Genomic DNA, 27,065 nt, shown 5'->3' on the forward strand with positions numbered 1-27,065 from the left:
GGTTGTCGATCCTCGACATTTGCACATTTATGAAATTTTGTAGTTGTGGTCCTGCACGCACGCACCGCCATACATGCATTCGTTGCCCTTTTTGGACGATGTCAATTTTGGTGTTGTTTTTGTAGTTGCTTGATCGGGTCAGTGACCAATTTCTACAGTGTACTCGTTCAATACGATGGCAGCTTGGCCTGGCTTTTCGGTTTGGGGAATCATCTTTCTCTACTTTTCTGCGATGATGGAATGCCATACCTCAAGACATTTCAGTTACATATCATCGGAAAATACAGTTCTCATCTCGGCAACAGACGAAAGAAACGACTACCGGAATTTCCACTGCACTGGCACTTGCTCTGACCACGAGGTCAGGAAAGCGAAAGCGCTTGGATGTCAGCGGCAGTCTCTCAAGAGTCCAAACCTACCCGATTGTATGAATTATTTTCGTCGAATTCAACAGTACGAGCCACGAGGCACTTCCTCCAAAATGCAACATGCGAAAAATTACATCCAAAACGGGCCACAACTTTATTAGGAAACGCACGAACTCTTTTGGATACGAACTGCAATTCGTAAAGTTTGTATGACAACTTCACGTCTACGCGTGTACGAGGCCTAGTGTGAGCATGACTGCCACGTTTCTGCGTTTTGCTGACGCATGGACGCGTGCTTATGGTCGCAGCGTGAGCGCGCCCTTATCACACTGCGTTCATAAGTCGCGTTTGCGTCTGCGTTTTCTTCGGTTTTTGACGGTCGCCTAGGAAATGCCATCACGTGACGGTATCGCGAGCCCAGACGAACAGCCGCAGACGCAGACGCACAGCCGCAGATGCAGACGCAAACCTGGGGGGGAGGGGGGGGGGGAGGGGGGGGGGCGGTCAAAACCGAATCCCGCAAACGCAGATTGGACTTTCTTTATCGCAGCACTTCCTGTATTGTTTTTGAGTGTTTTCAAGTGATTCTCAAGTGTGCTTTTCAAATCTTCATTTCCATCTAGTTGCTGCGTATCAGTGTTTCCTATCATTGTTGCTCGGCCTGACCTGGGTGACCGGAGTGCTTACTGCTCTCATTGATCACATATCTTTGCAGTACATCTTCGCCGGACTGAACACGATGCAGGGTGTCTTCATCGTCGTGCACACCATCACGTCACAGGATTTGCGCAAGGAATGGAGCGATCACAGCTCGCGGCGATCGCGCTCTGCACGCGACACAATGTCGAGTTCCTTCAGATTCAGCCAAATCACCCTGCGCCAATTGTCCAGCCATGGGGAAGGCACGCTGGACAGACCCCGCTCCATGTACCGTCGAAGCACATACCGGCGTGATTCTCTGGGCGAGCCAGACAATTACTTGTCCGGTACGAGCTCATTCAGACGTCCTAGCAGGGAATCTTGTGTTCCAGCGGGTCTCTCGTCCAACACTCTCACCTCTTCCGCTCACGGGTTTCCATTTTCGTCTACTATCCCCATCTCTGATCACACCAGTACTAGCCACATCAGGGTGAAAAAAAACTCCAGTTTGCCTGATGAAGATACCACCTTACCTGTGTTCATGCCCTCGTCCAAGCCTATCCAGGAGGAAGAGTCACACGAAGCATCCACGGAAATGTAGACCCTCAGATTTGGCCACTTTCAAAGATGTCCTGGTACCTGTGGTGGGGCTTGATCGATTTGCTCCAAACATGGTGGGTGACATCCGACCAGACTCCCAACGTTGCATAACTGGCGCACCAGATTTCCACGGAGCTTCCTGCCCTGGCAGTGGTACAAATGCTGCTGGACGTTCACTTGTGTTCCTATAAAAATAATGGATACGCATCCAAGGTGCAAGCGTTTCCATAGGGTCGGATTCCAAGGAGCACAACTATACCACACAGACATGTTGAATTGCCTATTTTCGTTTCAAGGCTTAAAGCCCACAAATAACAACCAGGAAATGTTTTCTTTTCTATGAGCGACCGTTATGTTTTAAGTTGTCTCTATTATACTTCACCATATACACAGGCATTGCTGCCTTCTTGCTGTAGTCTTGAATGATGCCATGACTCCTAGGCTATGATGATCATTAAATTGTTGCTCTTTTTCTTGTTGATATCTAAAGAGATATATTCGGAAGTAAAATCATTTCTGTGTCTTCAGTTTTCCTAAATTGTTCCTATCTAAACAATTTTGGACCACGACCTGGTCAGAACATTATGGACTCCCATTGTGCGTCCTTCAGTTCATTTACCCTCATTGGGCTTGTAATAATAACAAAAAATAAGGCAACTGATAAACATGTCTACATCAATCGTACATACCTTACTCAGGCAAATCTGATTCCCTTGTTCTTCATAGAATAGCGAAGTTAGGACTTTGTTCTTTACACAGTATAAGTATATCAATGCAGATTAATGACAAATCCATTGGTATGATGTCTGCACCCCTATTGCATGCCCATACCGGGTGGGTGGCAGGTCCGTTCAAACCACTGTTCTTAGTCACACGTGTTGTCACTGTGAAAGAAGATCCACAGTATCGTCTCGACATGCATGAACATCCGCCGATGTCCTTCACAGCTGATACTTTCAGCTCGTGCTTATATTGCTTGCGCTCACCTTCCCCTCCTTATGTTATTTCTATAACCTAGAACCTTCCAAGTTGGAAGCCAGTTGGAGTTCGCATCCAAGATGTGCTAGAGCGGTTAGCCAGTTAGTTGTAGAACGTCAGTACCGTCGGTCAGTGTCGTGCCATGTTATCGCATGACCTGATTGTTTAGTAACTGGTGGTGTTAGTTGACAGTATAGCGTAACTTGTAGTTCCTCGGTCTTTCTCTTTTATATAAATTAAACCTTGGCTCTCCATCTGAATAGTATCATTCCGGAAACATAATCGCTCTTCCCCCCTCCTTGAGGACAGTTCTGCCCCGGTACTCGTGTCCTTGCTTTTTTCTAGGAGCGGCAGAGTAGACATTGGGCGCTTTCGATTACACGCATTTCGGTCAATTCTAGAATTAGTTATTGTTGATGCACAGTTCGATTACACAAAAAGTGACAAATTCCGTCGTTAGAATTGATTTTATCCAATTCCGTCGAATCCGTCAATTCTGAAGAGAGGGCCGAATTTCTCTAATTCTGGCGCCAGAATTGCACAGTCTGTGTGGTACCATGGTTACCGCGGTGTGGTCATGACTGCGAAGGCCTAAAGGGACCGTCACTTAATTTTTGCCGACTACCCGCCAAAAAAATCTTTTCGTTTCACGTGTCAGACACGTCCGCGAGCGCGTGCGACTCGCGAGCGCCCGCGCTACCTTACACGTCAGGCAATCTGTTCACGCCACATGGCTGGATAGCGCGTACATGCAAACATGATTGAAGACTTGCAAAATCAATTTTTTCCAAGTCCAGGCGCTAGGCCTAGGCAGTACTAATGCCTAATGCCCAGGCAGCTGACTTTATTTTCGGAGACTACTCATTGTAGTAAAAAGTAACAATGAATAGCGATATCATCTAGGAAGGATCGCTACCCTAACGCGAAGGAAAGGCCTTGCGCGGCTGCTCTACGAAGTGTTGAAGAAAGACTCATCAAAGTTAGTTGGTGGACGAACAACTCGCTGGCGCCGGAAAACTTGGCCCCCAACAATGGTGTTTGGTGAATCATCAAGCATAATGTCTTGTAGCAGTGTTCACCGAGGAAGGAGAACGCTCTAGTCGCTGCTGTTGTCCGTTTCATCCACGTTGGGCGTTAGCTGCACCGCGCCTATTGTGTTTTAGTATTCCATGGACACACATTAGCATTCAGAGCGATTGTGGAGCCACAATTTACTTCACACAGCGTTGTATTGTCCACGAGCGCAAACTTCATTATCAGCAGTAACTGTTACTCTTCATCCTACATGTAGACTTGGAGTATACACGGCCTTGTCACGACAGCGACAGCTCTACAGAGTGTTCAAGTGAGGAACATTAATTTCTATTGTTGGTGGACGAATAAATGGCTGGTTCCGAAAAAACACGGCCTGCACCGATGGTGTTTGGTGGATCATCAAACAGGGTGACCAGCAGTGTTCACCGAGGAAGGAGAATGCACTCGCCACCACTCCGATTCATCCAAGTGGGCGTTAGCTGCGCCGCGCCTATTGTGTTTTAGTATTCCATGGACGCACACTAGCGTTCTCAGCGATTGTGGAGCCACAACATATCTTCATGCCGCGTTGCACTGTCCAAGAGCAGAAACGCCAGCGAGTTGTTCGTCCACCAACTAACTTTGATGAGTCTTTCTTCAACACTTCGTAGAGCAGCCGCGCAAGGCCTTTCCTTCGCGTTAGGGTAGCGATCCTTCCTAGATGATATCGCTATTCATTGTTACTTTTTACTACAATGAGTAGTGTTTCTCCGAAAACAAAGTCAGCTGCCTGGGCATGTTGTTGTTGTTGTTGTTGATTTTTATTTTGCTTCGCAAGGCCAAACGGGCAATGGTGCCCAATTCTATGGAAGCGAATTTCAAAAGGGAGAGAGCTACGGGGAGAGAGAGAGAGAAAGAGAGAGAGAGGGGGGAGGGAGGGAGGGAGATGATAAGCAATTTTGTAGCGTCAACAGAGCGATTTTGCAGTGTCAATAGAGCGATTTTGAAGCATCAACAGAGGGAACACAAAGAGTTCATAACTTGAGCGCACAAGCACGCAGAGAAGAGTAAATGACGTGGTGTGTGGACGGGAAAAGTCAGACAGAGCATTCATTGCAAGGTGTAGGGGATGGAGGTAAGCTTAAATTGCTGGGCAGCCTTGATCTCCCTTACACTCCTTGGGAGAGCGTTCCAGGCCAAGGCTGCCTGAAAGGCCAGGCGAGATCTGCCGGCTTCTGACTGTGCCGAGGGGACAGTGAGGCCCCTGGAAACCTGGTGCTGGGTGGTGCTGCCAGCTGATGGTGAGAATAGGTCCTGGAGGACACTGCTGGCTTTCCCATTGACACAGCGCCACACCAGGACGAGCCGCTTCTGGGCGTAGCACTCCCGAACTCTGTACAGGGACATCCGTTCGAGCAGAGGCTGAGCCGAGGTGTGAGGCGGCAAACCGTATACCGCTCTCGCCGCTCGGTTCTGCAGGACCTGAAGGCGATCAAGCTGAGAAACCTTGAGGGAGGAAGAGAAGGCGTTAGACCCATATAGGAGGTCAGGCATGATGACTGACCTCACATACTGGATGCGACTACTGAGGCTCAGACATCTGCGGGACCGCCACAATGCTCCAATCTTCTGCACAACTTTCTTCGCCATCGCGTCAACATGGGGGTCCCACTTCACAGCGGCGTCAAGGGTCACGCCGAGGTACCTTGCTGTTGGGCTCAGGGGAAGCTCTGTCTGGTTGCAGCGGACAGCGACATGCTGGCCCGTATTGCGTTGTGGTACAATTGACAGGACCTGGCTCTTCTTGTCATTTAGTAGCAGATGTCGATGCTTGAGCCAGTCAGCGACGTTGGTGACGGCCCCTGACAGGCAGCCTGATGTGGCTAGGACTGATTTTCTGTGGCAGTGCACTGCAATGTCATCGGCAAATTGCAGAGATGGAGCAGGATGGGCTATGGCAGGGACATCACGGGTGTACATGCTAAACAGGATCGGTCCTAGGACCGAGCCCTGTGGTACACCAGATGAGCACTTAGCAGCAACACTGTAGGTGGGGCCAATGCGCACTTGCTGGGTTCGATCGCTTAAGTAGCTGCAGAACCAGCGAAGGGAGGCATTGTCCAGGCCGAGATCGAATAGGTCCCGGACCAGTTGGCTGTGATTGACCTTGTCAAAGGCTTTTGACATGTCGATTAGGCAGACGCCTGTGGTCAACTTGTCGTCCTGGGCCTTTAAGATGGCATCTGTTGCTACAACTAGGGCGTCCTCTGTGGAGTGCTCACGGCGGAAGGCAAACTGAGTCGGTGGTATGGCACATGATCGCTCCAGATGTGCAACACGTTGCTTCTGGACTATCTTCTCGAGTAGTTGATACGATCGGCAGGAGCGACACAGGACGATAATTTGCAGCTACCGATGGATCGCCAGCTTTGAAGAGAGGGCTTATTACAGCATGTTTGAAAGCCAGAGGGACTTCACCATGCCTCAGCGATGAGCTGAAGAGCACTGAAAGCGATGGAGCCAACAGGTCAGCGCAAGCACGTAGCAGACACCCAGGAATCCCATCACTGCCTGTGGCTTTGCAGGGATTTATCCGTTCCAGGAGGTGCTTGACCTCATCTGGGGTGGTTGACTGGAAGGTCAGCATTGAGCCTTGCGGCTGTGGACCAATGGGAATCTGGAGCTGCGCCGGACGGGACGGATCATGTACAATGCTGTGGAAGGCATCCGAGACTTCTGTGATGTCGCACGTTGGCTGATGATGTTGACGAGAACGGCTAGTGACAGAGTTGATCACGGACCACATCTTCCGCAGGTTGGAGGAGTGATCACGACACTGCTGTTGGAAATGCTGATTGCGTTTTCGCCGGTAAGCATTTGAGGCTTCTGCACGGGCTCGCTTGTACTCCTCATGTAGATGCACGTTAGTCTTATCTTGTAGCCACTTTCGGTGAAGTCTATTCTTGCGCATGTTCAGTTGGAATAGATCACGGTCGGACCATGGCGGGGGAGTCCTCCTGGTGGAGATTCTGACTTCACGCAGGGGAGCGTGACTTTCGAGAACCGACATAAACTTGGCATGCCAGCCATTCCACATCTCGTCTACAGTTGCAGCAGGGGGAAAGGAGTGGAGGCTGCACGAGGCAATATCTTCACGAAATGTTGCAAGGTTAATGGCACGGATCTTGCGGGTGAGGCGCACTGATTTCCGCTGCAGTGGGTGTTGCGAGGAGGGTAGAGACAGACTTGCATGCACAAGGAAGTGATCGCTGATCGTGCAGGGTACAACTTCACAGTGACTTATAGTACCCACGGTGGAGAGCACTAAATCAAGCAGCGTTCCATCCGGACATCGGGGTGTGACTCGTGTGGCAGACTGAACATAGTTGCGGAGCCCATACGATCCGATAAGGTCCCAGAAGCGCTGGTGAGGACGACTGGTCATGCATTGAGCCAGATTGATATTAAAGTCACCCACCAGTGTCATTGATGGCGTGATCGTGGCAGCATTGTGGAGGACTGTGTCCAGGTGGCCCCAGAAATCAGCAGTTGCATTTGGTGGGCGATAGAGGCAGCCAACGAGGTGCTGGTGTTGCCCTCCGCCAATAGCTATCCAGGTAGCCTCCAGGTGGCTATTGTGCAGATCAGAACGATAGGTAACTGGGAGTGATGTCTTGTAATAGAGGCATGTGCCCCCACCCTGGCGATCGGGCCGGTCACAGCGAACAACACTGTAGCCGGGAATACAAATTTCGCCATCCGAGATTGTACTATCCAGCCAGGTCTCAGCAACGCCAACGACGTCCCAGTTGTGCTGGTGGGCAAGGCTGTCCAGTGCATGCAGCTTGTAGCGCAGGCTGCAGATATTCAAAAACCCGATGTTGAGGCTCGTGACGAACAGTTTGAGGTTGTTGCAGTTGGTTGTTCTTTGGGAGCCCCGGGACCTTCGAGGCTGGAAGGGAGTAGCATTGGGGTTTAGCAGGGGTATATGGCTGGCAGCAGACATCACTGTTTGCTGACTGGAGCCACGCGCTTTGCAGCTTGGTCTTCAGCGGGAGAACCACGCTGGTGGGGTCGTGACTTCTGCCCAGGGGTCCGAGTTAACTCAGCGCCAGGTTTGGGAGAACTGTCGCTGCTGCTATTGCGGCGGCTGCTGCTGCCGCTCCTGCCACAGTCGTTTCTGCTGCTGTCGTCGCCACTGCCATCGTCTCTGCTGCTGTGGGCATTGTCGTTGCCGTCGCCACTGCCACCGTCACTGCTGCTGCTGCCGCCACTGCCACAGTCGTTTCCGCTGCTGTCGTCGCCACTGCCACCGTCACTGCTGCTGTGGGCATTGTCGTTGCCGTCGCCACTGCCACCATCACTGCTGCTGTGGGCCTTGTCGTTGCCGCTGCTCTTCTTGGGTGGATTGAATTTCCATGTCCTGCAGTAGAGAGGCCGAGGCCAGAAGTTGGCAGCGGTCACAGTGGCCAGGCAAGCTGCATCGTTGGTGACCCTGGCGGATACTTTGCCGCTAGCTGCCGTGTGTACATTGCATGAGTGGACATCTATGATGTTCCCTGTGGCTGCTACAGACCGGCGGTGCACAAACTCCGTGAGACCCTCCATTGTGCAGGTGCTGCTAAGATTGCCAACAAACACTACTGCTCTCCGGCGTCTTGGTGGGGCTGCAGCGACCAGCTGCCAGCTGTCGTCATTTATGGCATCCACTTCCTCTCGCTCTGTGTTGCCAGTTTCAGGTTCAACACTACCTGCAGCGGTCGGTAGGGTGTCCTGGTTAGGCCCAGCGTTGGCAGCAGTAGCACCGAAAACGGGCTTGACACTGACAGGCAGGAGTCCAGTATCCCCTGCATCAGACCAAGAGTATATAACCCAAGAGTGTGCAACTCCAGCTATGGGGTCTGCGACGGCAGAACTTCACATCACGTGATGAACCCGTGCACTCTAGTGCATGATATATACTGGGTTGTACGCAGCCCAGCTTTGGGTACAACTCTCTTGTGGTCACTTTGCACTGTTTGCCAGCATAACCTTTTGAACCATGTCACGTGATGTGAAGTTCTGCCGTCGCAGCACAGCATAGAGGTTGTGCAGGCAGTTGCACACTCTTGGTTATGTACTCTTGATCAGACTCAGAATACTCCATTTCTGTGTCCCCAGAGGGCACTGTCTTGGTTGCGTGCCAGGGTGTGGCGGCGCTACGGGTACGGGGTTCAGTGTGGGTTCCCACGTGTTTTACCTGCTGGTTTGGCAGTTTTGCACTGTCACTTGCGCGTGGCTTTGACTGTCCAGGACTACTGGTACGGGTACTCTCACTCGTAGTACTACTACTACCTGCACTCTTGATCTCCTTGCCCAGCTCGCTTTTTGAAAATGGTTGCTTGACTGCCATAATGGCGGACTCCTTCAATGACTTCATTTCTTGCCTTAAATCCAAGACCAGGCCGGCGAGCTCGTCTACTCTCCGCTGGAGGCGCACTTCGTTGTTTCTGGCTTCACTGACGAAAGCATTCAAAGTATCTACAAAGCTGACTACGTTGTGATGTATTCCGGGAATGCTACAAAGTAGCTTCACCTGCTCCGCGCTTGAGAGCTCACCCATGGCGCAAAGATTCTCGTTGTGCACAACCTAGCTACCTAACTACACTACTGCAACTGCTGCCACTACTACTACTACTACTACTGCTACAACCTACCTACTTACCTCCAGTCCGGCCTAATGCCGGCTGGGCTGTCCAAAAGGTTTCAAGAACTGGAGCTCAAAAACGCGTACCCACCACGGAGTCTTCGTGTACGTGTTTTGTAGCATTAGGCATTAGTACTGCCTAGGCCTAGCGCCTGGACTTGGAAAAAATTGATTTTGCAAGTCTTCAATCATGTTTGCATGTACGCGCTATCCAGCCATGTGGCGTGAACAGATTGCCTGACGTGTAAGGTAGCGCGGGCGCTCGCGAGTCGCACGCGCTCGCGGACGTGTCTGACACGTGAAACGAAAAGATTTTTTTGGCGGGTAGTCGGCAAAAATTAAGTGACGGTCCCTTTACATGTAGTCCTTCGCGTCATGACTCAAGCGCGCGAAGAGCCTCCCTGGCCGGCGTGTGCGCGATGCTGGGTCCACGTGAGCGCGAGGGCGTACGTGATCTCTTTTTACGATTCATTATTTTGCTTGTGACATGACATGAATAAAATGCGTTGTGAATTCCAGTCTTTCGTTTACAAGGCCGGAATCCGCTCATTCTGGTCATTCCAGAATTTAAAAAACATGCGCGCTACCTTCTGCTGGTTCTCCTCCGTGATGTGCTACTTGCGCCTTTTCTCTCTCTCTGTCCCTCTCCCCACTTCTGCATACTAGGTGACATAATTCGCATCTTTTTTGGCGCTACACTCTGCGTATATACTGCTCTTGTGTGGCTTCCACGTATTCATTGTTATTACCTGACGATGGCCAAGTGCCGAAGCGTTGTAAAAATAACAGAACTGGTTCGGATGTGATGTGCAGCGCTATGGGAATGGGTGTGTCCACCCGAATTCTTTTCACAGATGAAGCTGCAGGAAGCCTCAGCCCTTCTTCAAGCTAAAAAAAAACAGTTCCAGAATTCTGTAAACGTGTACTCGAAAGCGCCCATTAAAATGTTTACATCCTGTTCAACAGTCAAAAAGTTACAGTCCTGAAGTCAAACACTACTGAGCCTCATATGAGGTTTCGAGCTGAATCTGCGAGCGAGAAACGGTTATCGCAGCAGAGACACTTGCACCTGAATGTTGATGCAAGATACCGAAAACAACACAGACTGTTCCTGCAGTCTGTGACATGCCGTGTGATTCACGCCATGGTCGAACCCCCACGCGTTCAACGCCTTTGCTTCACACATCCGTCCGCCCTTTCCATGCCAGCAACCGAGTCTAGCTAGTCATTTCTCCCCAGCGCCTGCCAAAGTAGGATCACGAATCTTGTGCTGTGCCACCTTTCATGTACATGTAGAAGAAAATAGAAATTATTAGTTTTGTAGGTAGCCTACTTCAGTCCCGTTGCTGAAATGTAGTTCTTCGGCCTCTGGCTCCTCACGAAGGGAGCAACAGGGCGCAGTGATTGGAAGACGTGTCCTAGTTTTTTGAGACTTGGCAGTGCACTAAAGGAAGAGCTTCAATTAGGAACTGAAGCACCGCGCTGAAATTTGGCTGCCACCCGGAGAAAGCAGGTAAGGATGGGGAAAAAGATTTTTTCAGTTGTGTGTGCAAGACGTCTGTTTCATTGTCCTGGGCTGCTGAAAACCACGCAGACACATTATACTTCTTTGTTGCTGTGTGTATTCTCAACTATGTTCACCCCTCGCATGCTCCTGCAGCATGAAATGCCAAACGAATTTCTGGGTAAAAGTAGAGGTACGCGTTTTGAATTTTGAATTGTTTCCCGGCCGTCAAGAGGCAAATTTGGACGGTCGTAAATCTAAGAAGCTGAAAATAGATTTTTCTGCATTGTGAATTGTTGAATATTTATTGATGCAATTAAAAGTCTGTGGGATGTCAACCTCTTGGGAAAGGTACACGGAAAACAGCCTTAGAGTCTTTTTGCGACTTCTTCGGCGAGTAGGCATTTCCCAAATCGGTCCGATTTTTCGCATAATCGGCTTTTCGATCGGCTAAGAGAATGTCCAAATTCGGCCATAATATGAGCCCCAAAGTCGGAATTTGGCTCAAAGCGGTACTTGAATTCACCGCTCATAACACAGTGTACATTTACCTGCATGCTTTAGAGACACTAAAACGTCCATTTTCGGCGAATTCAGTGCGAAATTTGCAAAATCGGCACAATTATCGGCGATTTCTTCACAGCCATGGATTTCGTTGTCTTTTCCCGCTGAACGATTTCGGTAATGCCTAAAGTCGCAGTCAATTTTCACAGTGTAATGGTTACCGGGATTGCATTTGCATGCTGTTGAGGCATAAAAACATCGATTTTCGGCGAATTCTGTCCCCAAAATTGCCTATTCGACGAAAAGATCGGTGATATCTTCAAAACCACAGTTTCGGCGAATTTTCCGGCTGGCTGATTTGGGAAATGGCTATCGGCGAGTGACAGAAAACCTTTTGAAATGCGAAAAGCAGAACCGCTGCCCTGACTTTCGATTCTTTTCATTCCCTTCAATTTCCCCTAAAGTTAGAATACTCCGCCGACTCTCAAAACCTAGTATATGTACATGTAGTTTAAAAAATATTCTGAAATTTCATTAAAGGGGAAGTATACCCTAAAATCAAATTTTCACCAGTTGTAGTCGTCGGGGTGCTGAGTCGAATGGTCTTGGTTCAAGGAAGCTGCGACGCTCCCTTCCTACTTGTATCCCAAACGAACTCGCGCACTTCCACCGAAACAGGGTGACTGCGCCCTACTAGATGGGGATTTGTATGCAAAATGTCACTAAAAGCGCCATTTCGTTCTTATAAAAGCACGGATGAGCGCGATTGGCCCATATGTTGTAGTCTTTTGGACGCTGAGTCGACTGGTTTTGGTCCGAAAAGGCTGCGATGCAGCGTTCCTCCTTTATTCCCAATCGAACATGGTTGAACAAGCGGTCACGTGCTCCTGGGTGCCCAAATCACCTGGTCACCGCGCCAGCAGGCGACAACTTTCACACCAACTCGAGTTCAACTCGAGTGACAGGACTGCACCCAAAAAAGGTCAAACAGGCTAGTAAGTCGTACCCTGCAGGCACGGTGACCAGGTGACTGGTGCACGCAGGAGCACGTGACCGCTTGATCAACCATGTTCGATTGGGAATAAAGGAGGAACGCTGCATCGCAGCCTTTTCGGACCAAAACCAGTCGACTCAGCGTCCAAAAGACTACAACAAATGGGCCAATCGCAGTCATCCGTGCTTTTATAATAACGAAACGGCGCTTTTAGTGACATTTTGCATACAAATCCCCATCTAGTAGGACGCAGTCACCCAGTTTCGGTGGAAGTGAGCGAGTTCGATTGGGATTCAAGTAGGAAGGGAGCGTACCAGCTTCCTCGGACCGAGACCATTCGCCTCAGCACCCCGAAGACTACAACTGGTGAAATTTGATTTTAGGGTATACTTCCCCTTTAAAGAACCCCAAACTTTTACTCTACAACCAGGTCAATGCACTTCGTCAAGGCGCAGGGTCAGTTAAAATTCTGAACAAAATCGGACGTATAATTCTTGTTCATGTCTGTCCGCAGATTGAGTAATTCTTGGATAGGTATGGGACCCCTTTTGTTCAATAGTCTCTACGTCCGCTCAATCAATGTGTAGTTAACAGTATGATGTGGTTGGTGAAATCCTAGCCAGACAGCAGGCACCTGCGGATTATGCCGGCATAATTATTGCCATAATTGGGTGGTTGAACATTTGGAGCATAATTTGGCATCCTTTCGCAGGAAGGAGCATAACTACAGTCATGAGTACCACGGTTCTAGTACATGTATGTAGGCTACACAATTGTGTCCATGCACCTGATCAGTGCTGGTGGTTTGCATGGCAAAGGGTTCAGAGGTCATGCAGATAGTGTTTTCAATGGAAAGCAGGGTAGAAATCATGGCAGTACATTATTGTATGCTCGAACTCGTCTTCTTCAAAGTTATTTCTTACACTGATACAGTACATGGACTAGCAGAAGATGCGAGTGAATCAGCCTTTATCAGCTATCCTGGGGCGGACGAGATAGTGACGGGTAGTCCGCAAAACTCCGCGTACACGATTGTACATTATGCATGTGATAAAGTCGGATTTTAGCAGCCAGGACCTGACTGTGCAGGCTATGGATATTGCTCTACTATTTGAAAAAAAAATGGGGTTCAGTTGATGTTTGGTCATGATGGAAGGGGAGCTGGAGCTGCGGGAGAGATGAGCTGGTTATTCGCAGCGTTAGGGTGACATCGGTTGGACGAGTGTGACGATTACGAAGACAGTTGAACATGATCATTTTCAAAGGCAATTCAAACAAATTGTGCAATGAAAAAATCTGTTTACGAAAGAAGTCAATTATGAAATGAATAGAAGAAGTACAGGTTGGAGTACGAGGGTAGTACCGCGGAATCCAGCCCGCGCCGCGATAGCAGCAAGGGCTGGATGAGGAGCGGTACTGACCGAGTATGAGTGACTGGAACGTGTTTCCCGTATGCACTCAAGCCAAGGATCTACCTGTACCTAGCCTAGGAGATAACACACCATCTTTGAGTTTTAATACATCAACCATTCTGTGACTCGAGTCCTGTATGAGGCTGTGAGCTGAGTGAGAGTGACTTGGACAAACAACCGTACAAGGACTACACTAATTGACTTTCGCATGTACTTTCAGACCACAAACGCTTATCATTGAAATGGTAGACTCATGAGTGGATTCTGTCCACTGCCCGTCGTCACTTCACGACGTACAGTGGAACTAGTGCTATCACCATTCAGCAGGCAGAATCGCGCTTTCCAGCCCGAGTATTTGGTCTGTCATTGGTCGACTCCAAGGCGACAGTCATGTGACACATGGGAAGTAATGTTTTCTCTTTCCATGTTGATCGCTAGCATGCATGGCCACCTTGGTATCGGGATATTCGTGTAACATTTTGTTGTACATGTACCATATTTCCTCGATTAATAGACCCTGTCTTTTGTTTTTTGAAGAGGGTTGGACCCCCGGTCTCTTATTTGGGCATGGTCCATTATTTGAGCACGGTCCACTGTATTTTCATCGGCACATCGCTGGAAATGGTGGGTATAAATTCTATATTATGACGTGTTAAAAACCCACCATTTCCAGCGATGTGCCGATGAAAATATAGTGGACCGTGCTCAAATAACGAAAGAAAGCAATAGCCACTACAAAAATTATAGTTGCGCAACCTAAAATCGTGTCCTTTTTTGATCCACCACGTGCTTTCTTTTGTGCGCATGCGCAAAGCGATGAACTCAAATAAAAGACCGGGTCTCTTATTCGGGCATGGTCTACTTTTTTTCCGTGAGGCCTCTAGGAGGGTCTACTATTTGAGCATGGTCTATTATTCGAGCATGGTCCATTAATCGAGGAAATACGGTACATGTACTTATGGCCACTTGTAAATACGAAAAAGGCACAGTTTTCCAAATTTTGAGGCCCCATAAGTACAAGAAAATGAATATGAATCCCCATACCAAGGTGTCCATGCATATGTATCTCCACGTGCCAAAGCATAATTTGAGGATTTTGCGACCATTATGCGACAATCCATGAAAGCATAATTCCATGATTTTGCGAGCATAATCCGCCTGAGACTACAAGACAGTACCGTAGTAGTGTATGTGATTGGATAAACTTTGTATTGTAGAAACACATTTTTAGTTTGACACAGTGTCCCTTACTACAATCATCCAAGGTTGGTAGAGCCCTGGTCTCGCAACCTTCTGAACCGCATGTGTGCTAGACCCGGTTCTGACCCTCATTATACTGAGTGAGTTACTAGAGAGAGTTTACTAACACGGTTATGAACATGCTTTGCCCGACCGTCCACATGGCTAGCCTTTCGCAGTAAGGGTTCTCCCGCATTATAACGAGTCCGGTTAGTACATAAACGCCGCTAGTGGATAGAAATTTGAAATGCCTTTGCAAAACCTGGTCTTTATGACTGTTTTAAAACAGATCCACATTTCTCGCAGTACGAATACTTCACTGTAGCCATCCACTATACCCACACATCTTCACGACACTCTTCAAGCGGTCTCTGGGCTACACCAATCGCTAATAGAAAAGATAAATGAGAACATTATTAAAAGCCTCATCTCCAGCATGCGCCTTTTAATAAGTTTGCGGAAAAATTCCAAAAATTATCTTTTTTTGTGATTGGTGTAGCCCAGAGATCGTTTGGAGAGCGTCATGAAGATGTATGGGTCAACAGATCAGGTTATAATACTTTCAATTCATTTTTGGATGGGGCGGTTTCAAATAGTAACGGTTTGACAGGAAAATTGTGTAGACCCGAACCGATCATGAGTGTGGATTGTTCACTCGAAATATGCTTGTGGAAGGGAACTGGCATGTTGAAGTTTGCTTTGATGCCAGAGTCGATCGAACTCAGCCACTCCCTTGTGTTGGCCCATTGCCTTCAAGTTGGCCCTTATTCATTCCACACAGAGGTGGCTCCAAACCGGAAAGGTTTTTGAGTGCACTTCAAGTTCACTCTGAGTTCTGAAATTAGGTAATTATCACTCCACGATGGCCAAAACAACAAGCCTTGTGTGTGCGTCCAATAGTTTTCAGTGGTATACCATGCTTTATTGGCAAGAGGTGAGCCGCTGTTTACCTGCTTGGTATGGCGCTTCTGGTCATCGGAGAGCCAGGAAAATACTAATTTGGCTCCGAGTAAAACACCTCTTAGTCTCACTGTGACATACGTTTTCTAATCAAAATCACAAGAGAGAAAGTGAATACTGAGCCTTTTCGGTTTGTAACCTACTGCAGTGTTTCCTATTTGAAGCCGTCTCCTCAACATAATTATAAGGCTTATACTACATATGAGGTTTATACTAAAACCGTCAAACGTACGGTTCTAGTGGTAGATGCCTGTATTTCGTGACAACAATATCTGGGCACGCCTTGTACTCCACTGCGGCATATGCTTGGGAAACAAACTAAATTGTCAAATAAATCGTGGTTCGCGCGAGACTTAGCTCTTTCACATCCACAGGAACCCAACCGCCAGAAAATGCGGGTGCGAATGCGGGCGCCCCTGTATTGAAGTGCCGTAGGTGCAAGGGAGACCCTTGCGCAATCTTTATGTTCAATGTGGTAGGATAGTGGTAGTACCAATCAATGGAAATCACGTCATCTATGTTTCATGACAGCAGAGTATGCTTGGTCAGGCTCCACCCGTCCAAGCATACACGAAATGTCTTGTGTTCATGTGTGCATTGATTTGGTTCTATCTTACCTCCAAGGTCATCACGAGGGGAATAATTTCAGGATGCTCGCTAATGATCAAGATATGGACTCGCATGTCGCTGTTCATCCAAGCTGAAGAATACGGGAAAGTATATCTACGCCGGTGTTGACTAGACGAAGCAGATCCAAATCAATCCTAACATGCTTTCCACAAGCTGCTGATATCGCTATGAGAGTAGGACTCCCGCCACACTCCATTATTCACCCCAGTGTCTGGAGATATGTGGACTTTGTAAAAAAAATTATAAAAATATCAATTCTAGAACAGCTCATCATTTGATTCCATTGTGCTGCTTTAGTGGCTGCGTGGATGAGTAACACTCAGTTGCAGAAGCCCATGCACTGAGAGTGCAATACAGTTATGAGGGTGAGTCGTATACGTCACCATTATCTTTAAACCAAATCCATGTCTAATCAAGCATTTATGTGCTGACTACTGACTAGATGCTGTTCTACTTTCAACTAGGTATCATGCACTGTATATCATGCACGACGTAAAGTTAGTGTTTTTAAGTGCACGTTTTCAATTCCCGGCTATGCTTTCGACACTTTTGGGGATAAACCATTGGGCCAATTTTCACTTTAAAGCTTTGCAAGCAATCTCCTTCTACATGTATCTCTGTTGAATTTTCTCTCTATCAATCTCTCTCTCTCTCTCTCTCTCTCTCTCATTGATTTTCTATCCAAAGGAATTTTGCCTTTACTACCCGGTGGTCATTCTGTCCACCATTGGCCTGTTGTTGGATGTTATTGGTGCAGACAGATATTGACCTGGCTGCGCTCGAAAGATGTCAATGCGGCTACTGCTTCATCTTGCGCTTGGAACAAGTCAAAAAATATCAACACTCAAAACAAAATTAGGACATGACACTGAAGCGAGTATAAAACATAATCCTAAATATGCTAGGCCTTGACGGATTATGCTAATATTTTCGTGAAATTATGCTTTTCGCATTGCTGAAAAAATTGCAGAATTATGCTATTTTTATGCTAAAAGTTATCATATTATGCTGCATTATGCTCACATATGCTGCTAATGCATAATGGTTCTGTGCAAAATAACAGGGGAATTTTTTGTAGAGGGCGTTGTACTGTAGTAGCAAAAGTTCAACGGGGTCAACGCACCGTCCGACCTAGCTACGACCATCACTGATTGTAGTGGACTGGACATGTTATCAAGGAAGTCGTAAACCTACAACTTCCTAGTGCATCTACTTGTACTTGTACTTGTAGAACATGTACAACTGTATGGAATTTGATGCGAACAGGCGGATTATTACAATTTTATGCGATTCGTATGCAATTTGCCTCGAATTATGCGATTATTCAATTTTGGTAGGAATTATGCGAAAAATTATGCTAGCATAATCCGTCAAGGCCTAAAATATGCACCATTTGATCCCCTCATGTCATTGCCGTTTCCTCGGCATGAATGCGTGTTGAGGGAAGAGTTACAATGTAGATCAGTGCGAAAATAAGCTCAGAAGAGTGGACTACAGCATCTTGCACATTTCAAACCTGAGAGTTCTGTTTAGTTATAGAGTTTAGTTTAGTGACTTCAACATGACATTTAGCCTTTTCTTGACACTGGATAAATCATCAATTTCAGCGTTGCTTTTATTGCTGGATGAATTATTTTGGTTCAAAATTCAGTGCGGACTTTAGCGGCGAAATAGGAACAAAATTCAGCCAGTTCAGCGATGACTATTAAAAAAAATATTCTTCCCAACAATTTGCCGTAAATTTCAGCGCTTACTTTGGCGCTAAAAAAAGGAAGAAAGTATATTTCACCATTGACGAAATTTGGAAATATCCCCATCGACAAATTCAGCGCTGAAATTAGCGCGAACTTTGGTGCTAAAAAAAGGAAGAAATTACACTTCACCTTTGACAACATTTGGAAATCTCCTCATCGACAAATTCAGCGCTTACTTTAGCGCAAATTTCAGACCTTACTTTAGCGCTAAATAAAGGAAGAAATTACAAAATTTGGAAATATCCCATCCAAAAATTCAGCGCTGAAATTCGCACGAATTCAAATTTCAGCGCTTACTTTAGCGTTAAATATAGGACAAAAATTCGGAAATATCCCCATCGACAAATACAGCACTGAAATTCATAATAATTATCTACATCGACAAGTTTCAGCACTGGATTGCGAATGAATTTCAACATATCTATCTCGTTGGCTCGAAATTGTTAACAGATGCGTTAACCTCATGCTATGAGTGAAATGCGAACTGTCATTATTATTATTATTATTTTGTGCTTAGTTATTGCACTTTCTGACTGTATATAGTATCATGTTACAGTGATGGAGAGTTACTCTTAACTCGTATCCATATGTCCTTTTCTCTTCTACATTATTATTATCCCGTAAAAATATTTAAAAACATGGATTACATTGGATTTCTGTTGGAATTCACAACAGTGTAAAAAAATTGATTAGATATTGCCATTCAGCCGATTCAAGGCTGACTTCAAACATGGATTTGGAGAAATAAGACACTGTAACATATTTATATGCCAAATGATCAATTTCTGCTGAAGAATAGTTTGAGATTTCCAGGGAGTAGTTGGTGATAGGACTGGTAATAGTACTTGCTGGACAAACTAGGGTTCGGCGGATTCTGCCGGCAGAAAAATTGGCAGAATTAGGTACTTTTTCTGGTAAGTTTCATGCATGTTTGGTATGTGGATAAAAAAAATGGAGCAGAATTCGAGGAATTGCCTGCCATAAGGTTTGTATGGCTCTGCCAATTTCACTGCTTTTCGAGAAGAATCCGTCGGTCCCTAGTGTCCGACAAATTAGCCCAAGTCCATCTTCAATAATTAGTACGACGGCTTTTGAGCAGAAAGGTTCAAGAAACACAACACACGCTATTTTACAAAACGTACTGCTGTGGACAAAGAAATCTGATGGAATGAACGTGGCCAGTGGAATGATCGGGACCGCTGCCCTTACTTGCTAAGTTCGTACGCGCAGTGTAACACTGTAAAATATGGACAAGCAGTGCTCACAGCTTCATGGCTCTTCTCGACGACCCCCCACCTCCACACACATATAAAGGTGCCCCCCACACACTTACACACACACACACACACGTGCACACACACACACATAAACATACCCTGCCTGCCCTCCCCCCCCCCCCCCCCAACCAGTCAAATCATTATCTGAAGAACACCAAAACAAGAATGAAGGAGAGAGGTGTGAAAGAGAGAGCGAGAGGAGTGAGACAGAGAAGGGGAGATAGGAGAAATGTAAAGGAGAGGCGAAGACTTCCAGTTCATTCTTTGACAAGGTGGCACATGAATTGTAAAACAACCGGATACGAGAGAGAGGAGAGAAAATCACGAACATCCAACCGAAACATGAGATGGTTTATGCTGTCGTTGTACGGCCACTGCCGCAGCTATCTATGCACACACCTGAGTACTTCCTCGATATAATGCTCTGACGCCTTTCAGCCACATTATAGGCAAAACACATGTAGTCATTATTACCACTGGTGCAATAATCTCTACACACAACTGGGCATTTCCAGGATAAAATAGCTGTGGGGATTTACACCTACATATTAGATATACTAGTACAATAGTGGTACGTGTCGGACCCCTCTGATGCACATCTTACAAAGGGGCGCGCTAGCTGACTGCGTCACAGATATTGTGTGATTCTGAAGAAGATAGAGAGACTTCAGTAGAACAATTCATGCTGCAGGTCAAGTTAACGTGACACATTGTGCAGTTTATCACACAGTTTACCTGTGTGGTGAGTATCGGGTCAAGCACGTCAGCATCTTGTGATGGTTTGCCTTATTCGGCTGTAGATTTGCACCTTGCTGTGGGCCAACGCACAACAATATAGGGCACAGTATGTCTTCCTTTCTGGCACTGGTAATTTGCCTGCTAGTGTAACAGTGCTGAACAAAAATACCACGCAATAGGAACATATTCATCACACCGACACACATACACATATTTCCACATATCCGCAAACACACACCACGGCACACATTCAAATACACATGTCAGCACGTGAAAGCACATGCAAAGACACGGGAAAGAAGATGACAAAAATCCTTTTAGGATATCCATTCTGGAACTAGAATACAGAATCGATCATGAACAACAGATGTCCTAGTACCAGTTCAAATAGTCAGACAAGCACAATGCACAGATACCTGCGTGTTGCCGTCACCGGGATGTAATTTTCCCGGTATAAGCATGCAAAGTCCTACTTACTGCCAAGAGGTGTAGCTTTCAACCAGACGTCAAAACAACTGACCCCAAATCTTCAACCACAAATTCACACAAAATGGCTCTAGTCAGTGTATAACGCGCAGTCAAATCGGGAATATTTGGTTATGAAATTGACCTCGTCAAAGGACGGTGACGGTGAAACTCAAGAATATTTTAATAATAATTTTCCCGGTATAAGCATGCAAAGTCCTACTTACTGCCAAGAGGTGTAGCTTTCAACCAGACGTCACAACAACAGACCCCAAATCTTCAACCACAAATTCACACAAAATGGCTCTAGTCAGTGTATAACGCGCAGTCAAATCGGGAATATTTGGTTATGAAATTGACCTCGTCAAAGGACGGTGAAACTCAAGAATATTTTCCAGTAAGTCAGACTATGACTTTGAAATTAATGGAAGAACGAACTTTGAACATGAAAACAAAGGTGTTTCGTCCAAGGACCAATCAGGATATCTCACTAGCTCAGTACGACACAGGGCTTTACGTGTGGTGCGCACTTGAACTCTTGAACTCTAACACTTTTGTACTAGATTCTCGTATTCCGTGTATAGTGCGCACTGCAGATTTGAGCTTCAAAATTCACTGCTCACGGTGCGCACTATACACCAGCAAATACGGTACCATTAAACAAAATGTCACATTTCACTTGAGACTCAATTTGACTGAATCCTCTGCATCCGTAGGAACGCCATCGATCTGCAAAGATTTAAACCGCAAGTGCAGCACCTAAAGCGGTGGGAGGTGAGTGGATCAGCCCACCAGCAAAGTGGTCAAGGACGGAAGATCCAATTCGCTGCATCCATGTTTCCCACATGCCAGGCCATGAGTTCCCAAAAAATCTCAAAGGGTCAAACGGTCGTAGTCTCCGCACGATGAAGGTTTCCTGAAAATTACTGCTGGGAATGTCTTGATGTAATAGCCCACAAAGGCAGACACTCACGTACAGGCGCTTTCCCAAACATACGCACAGAGGACAAGCATACGCAGAGAGCACAAACATAAACACACGCACATTCCCGCAGACACGCATAAATACACACGCACGCACCCATGGACACATGATTTCCTCACACTGTTGCACCCAATGTAACACAGGTCACATCACTCATCTTGTTGAAAGCTTGTATAGATACGTCACAGTCGTGTGAGCCACCGACACCAACATCCCTCACTAGGTTGTGAAGATAGCCGATGAGGACACGGTCGAGCATGACATCTGGGTTTCGGAAAGCTCCTCTAGATGGTGTAGGCCAGCAGCACACGCATCTTGTGATCGGATATACACAACGTTGGCCGTGCGATGTACATGATGGAATGCGTTTCAGTGTATCGGGTTTAGATACTGTAGTCAATCAGGATCCGCGATCGTTTTCTTGACATTGTGTTCCGTGTAGTAAGTGGTGTTTGCTACCACGGTAACCAGTCTCTGCTACACGTGCTGGAGAGTGATGCTCAAGTTAGCTCCCGTGGGAGAGCATTGGACCACACCACAGAGTATATCGATGGTGGCTGTAGAAGATAAGTGAACAGGGACATTCTGGTAGCCTTCCTCTGCAATGTTTATGCTCGCATAGCAAAGTGGTACACTGCTGGTGTCTGGCACTGTCCCGCTGACTTCTGACACTGTTTTGCTGCGTTCTGACACTGTTTTCTGTGTTCTGACACTATTCCACTGCGTTCTGACAATGTCCCACTGCCTTCAGACACCGCTCTGGATATCAGGTTGTCATAATGGGTGCGCACTGCGCAGCACACGACTCAGACGTAGCGTAGAACGCTAACCACTCTCATCACATGACTGGTAGCAGCTGGCTATGAGTATATGCAGACACTGGTCTTGCAATGGGATTACCTACGGGGCAACAAACACAGCAACATGATCGCACATGCACATCCACATGAACATCCCCGCGCATACATAACGCACACGCATGTAGGCACACACACACACAAACCATATAATACGGAGCTAAGTCAAGATTACGTACTTGATTAATTCGCAGTAATCAACCAGAGTATGTCACTAAGTACTGTCTTCATCAAGAACATCATACAGGACATGGCATGGACTACAATATACCCTACAGAACGCTAGAAGAAGAGCCCTCTCCATTGACAGTTCAACTCGGACTAAGCACCCTTGCTGATTGTGACACTACTACATCGTACAACTGTGCACCCCGTCTGTGCGTCTGATATACACATAATACCTTGTTTAACCAGGTGGTCAGCGACCGGGCACTGCCAGTAACTTTGAAATGTCTGTAACTCCGAATTGCATACACTCTGAAGGGGAAAGGCCATAGATATGGCATGTGACGTCACTATTTCCAGAAAAAGTTACAAAAAGTAGTAATATTTCCACTAAAACTCGGCTAAAGGGTACCCGGTAGATCGAAGTCCTCGTAACTTCGGGGTCCGGAGAACTGAGGTGTGAGTGTAAGTAGTTGCAAGGAATATACAGGTTCAGATTTGTTTTCGTGATGGAAGAATCCCTGTTTTTGCCAAAGCTACATATAAATGTGAACACATTGTACACTTACTTTTAAAAGCATCAAAAGTTCACAGAATGAAGTTGACGAAACCGAATGATAAGTTTAGTCAAACAACCAAAATTTTCATTGGCAAGAACTGTGAGTTCATCATCATAGAACTAACACCAGCAACTGTGTACTGTGCAGAGAGAATTGGCCACCAGTACAGGCTGGGTTAAGTTTAACAAGCACTGAAGAAAATGAAGTACAGGTACGCCTTGCATCCTTCATGGGGTTCTTCAATGGATTAGATGGCGTTGTTTGGGGTCATACAGATGTTATGTTACATTCATTCTACTTCACCATAGGTACAGGCATTGTTGCCTTCTTGCTGTGGATCATGAATGATGCCACAGCTCCTAGGCTATGATGAAACATAACTTTGAAAGTTGTAATAATCAACAACACTATGTGAAGTTCATCTACCGTCTGTAAACGGCTCAACTTGGCGAGGGCAAAAAGCAGAGTACACAGACAGAAGAACGAGCAGTTGCTATTTCAAACCTTTGAGTTTCATAACACTGTGTGAAGTTCATCCACCGTACGTACAGGGCCTTGTTCGCCTATCAACATTCTACTGTTATCTCCATTACTCTCAATATAGTGACAGCGCTATAAGCAAGATAATGATTGTGTTCATTTCTCTGTTTCCACAAAACCTTATGAAGATGCATTATTCTTACATGACACGTGATCGTTGCCGGGGCCATGGCCAATAACCGATCTTCCCGCCGCGGGCATAATCAGGCCATCAGGACCGTTTGACGTCATTTCGCGAGTTTCAGGACCGTTTGACGTCATGTCAGGAATGTTCGGACCGTTTGACGTCATTTCGGGAATAATTTTCGACCTTTCAACCTTTGACCTTCCCTAATAATTATGTTGCTTCGCGATGTAAGAAATCAAATCAAGCACGCTCTGTCTGTCATGATGGCTGAATCTTGCCCTTGCCTGCAGCCCTCGGGCCTACGGCCCTTGGGCTGCAGGCTCGGGCAAGATTCAGCCATCATGACCTCCTGAGCGTGCTTGATTACATACTTATGAATTTTTCACAATCACGTGGCACTAGCCAATGAAAATGGCTTACATAACACTGCCCACGACACATCACTTGAAAGACTGCTGAAGAGCTGGCCTGCCCACAGCCATTGCTTCACGGTACGTTGAAAAAGGAATGTACACGTGCCATAACTCACCTCTTTAAAATCAATGCCATCTCTTGCTTCAACCCACAACAGCTCAGTCTGCAGCTTTAAGTCGCATTTTTCGCCCGACCACGGCCACTGAAAGTGCCCGGAATGCAGGATTTTGCACCCAAATTTCAAAATGTTCACGGGGGAGATGCCTGGACCCCTTCCTGCCGGACCATCTCCAACGGCGTTGCTACGCGCCAGGTGCAGGTGCAGAGAATAATATCAGCACCTTTTCTTGGGCATCCCGGCGAAGCCATATCCGTTCCAGCTGAGTTGGTGGGATGAGTATGCGATCGACAGCCATCCACTTTTGAATAGTTCCCACAACAGCTTGAAATTAGGTCAGTCTCACAGTCCTGTACATAAAAAAATAATATAGACAAGGAACCAGACCACCCAGGAAACCAGACACCCAGGTATTAGTTGTGACTCTTGAATTCATTACATGGACTGCTTAGTTCGCTGTTTCTTACCCCCCCCCCCCTTCCCGTGCGCTTGCCCTTTAGCCTGATAATATCGATTTAGCTGTTCTGTGGCATTGAAGGTGGAAATGTCTATAGAGTAGAACCCGGGTTAAGGGTCACACCGGATTAGGGATCGGGGGGGGGGGTCACTTGGCATGTACATTGTGCGGGTGATCCTTATACCGGGATTTAATTTCCGGCCCAAAGGGGGGGGGGGGTCCCCGTCGGTTTCCGAGGAAGCCGTAATTTTTTTCGCTCCAAACTATTTTTCCGGGGTCCATCTACTCACAAAAAGTCGTTTTGCACACCTTTTTGCCCATCCCTGTACAACTGAGTCCAGTTATGTCCGCGCAGAGTTAGGTGGATCCCTAACCCGGGTTCTACTCTAGTAGCAGAGTCCTTTCTAGAAAGAGAGTCAGGAATAATGACTCCAGTGGAAGCTGAGGATGTTATTGAGAACTCAAGGCCCAATGCAGAACATGGTATTAGCACCACCGATGACTGGCAATCTGAAAATGAATGTTATAGGGGCGAGGCATCCTAAAGCCTCATAACTCAAAGAGAAGTAGGGAGCAAACATTCTGATTCACGGAGCACTGCAAATTCACAAGGCAGTTCACTGCATTATTATAATACAAGCTGTGAACTGAGTTTTGTATACCCAGTGCCCAGGGATAGAGTATGATTGTGTGCTCACCACTTCTCGTTGATCTGAACATGGACAGTGAAATGGAGGAGTAATCTGATGATTCAATGAATGATAATCGTGTCATGGAACTTGCAAGAGTTATGGAGCTAGGCAACTGCCAGGCTAAGTGTGGAGAGGATGATGAAGTTGGTGTCAGTTCTGATGGTAGTGAGTGCGACAGTGAAAACAGTGCCAGCAAACTGGAGCAACGCGCTGGGAAACAATAGACTGCTGTTGATGATAGCCATCCTGAAATGGAACTTGACTGATCCATTGACGATCACCCAGAGATGAGCTGCGGGGTACACCCGCACCCCCCCCATGCTTTTTATAAAATATTAGACGAGTCAGTACCGCACTATACCCGCGAAAAGGCCAAGGACAACATTAGCTCGGAGACCGTGAGTCCTGAAAGTTCCCTTGCAATTCCTTTTCTTAGAACTGATCTTAGAGTGCCAATATTGAAATAGGCTTGAGCCCCAAGTCGTTGTTCTACATCCAGTACAAGATAATTGACAAGTCAGTAAGCAAGTCAGCCAAAAATTCAAGCAAGTATTTACTGTTTACACATCCTCCTCGGCACTATCGTCGCTGAAGGAAGAGCTCAAAACATTCGATCCGGATAGCTGCTGCATGTTTCATAGCTTGTTCCTCTTCTCCACTTCTCGAATCACACACAAAAGACAGTGCGTACCTGTCACCTTGCCGCTCAGAAACCGAGTGAGACTGCCCGCATGTTGGCTGCAAGTAATATCCCTGTCCGTCGCAGTATTGCCTTTGTTTGAGACAAAAAGGCAACGCAACATCAGCAGAGCCCTTTTTTTCAAATCGTCTCTTGCTCTTGTCATACTTGCTGGTCAGCTTCCACGCGAGCCGCTTGTGCTTGTGCATGCGGCGCAGTGATAGCTTACGCTTGATGCAGCACCTGTGCATACTGCACCCAAGTCCTAACGCCTTGCACCAGTATTTTCGGCTAGGTTTCTGAAAGTCTTTTGCACGAGGGTTGCACTCAGGACTTTGTGTTTACTTTGATTAGCTAATTTTCCCAGTTCTCTGTGAGATTCAAAGTGTGTTCGCCGGATCGGTCTCACTTTCTGGAGATATCGACATGAGCTTCAGTTTCTTCGTCAGCGACTTGCTGGTGATAAGTCTTCACTAGGTAGGCGCTGTACTGTGCCAGCACTGAAATTCGGTACGTTGGTGGACAGTTTGTCATAACTCGTAACACTTTGTCCTTCTCCTTTTTTTTATCATAATGAATTTGGCTCACCATTCGAGTTCAACATTACCGCAATGCCTTGACATAATTATCGAGATCAAATTCTACAACATGCTTAAAGGGGAAGTTAAGGCAAAAATTAAAATTTCACCAGTTGTAGTCTTGGGGGTGC

The 27,065-nt window shown here is 46.8% G+C and overlaps 2 protein-coding genes across 2 annotated transcripts; both read right to left on the minus strand.

Moving 5' to 3' along the window:
* Nucleotides 1-5,877: 5,877 nt before the first annotated feature.
* On the minus strand, nt 5,878-7,605 carry LOC135829231 (uncharacterized). The gene has a single exon (XM_065341635.1). The coding sequence runs from the start codon at nt 7,603-7,605 to the stop codon at nt 5,878-5,880; it is 1,728 nt and encodes a 575-aa protein (XP_065197707.1).
* On the minus strand, nt 7,605-9,201 carry LOC135829232 (uncharacterized). The gene is made up of 2 exons (XM_065341637.1): nt 8,934-9,201; nt 7,605-8,446 (listed from the first exon to the last, which is right to left on the minus strand). The coding sequence occupies exons 1-2, from the start codon at nt 9,199-9,201 to the stop codon at nt 7,605-7,607; spliced, it is 1,110 nt and encodes a 369-aa protein (XP_065197709.1).
* Nucleotides 9,202-27,065: the final 17,864 nt, after the last annotated feature.

Source organism: Sycon ciliatum, chromosome 13 (genome assembly GCF_964019385.1).
Source record: "Sycon ciliatum chromosome 13, ocSycCili1.1, whole genome shotgun sequence".
NCBI lineage: Eukaryota > Metazoa > Porifera > Calcarea > Leucosolenida > Sycettidae > Sycon > Sycon ciliatum.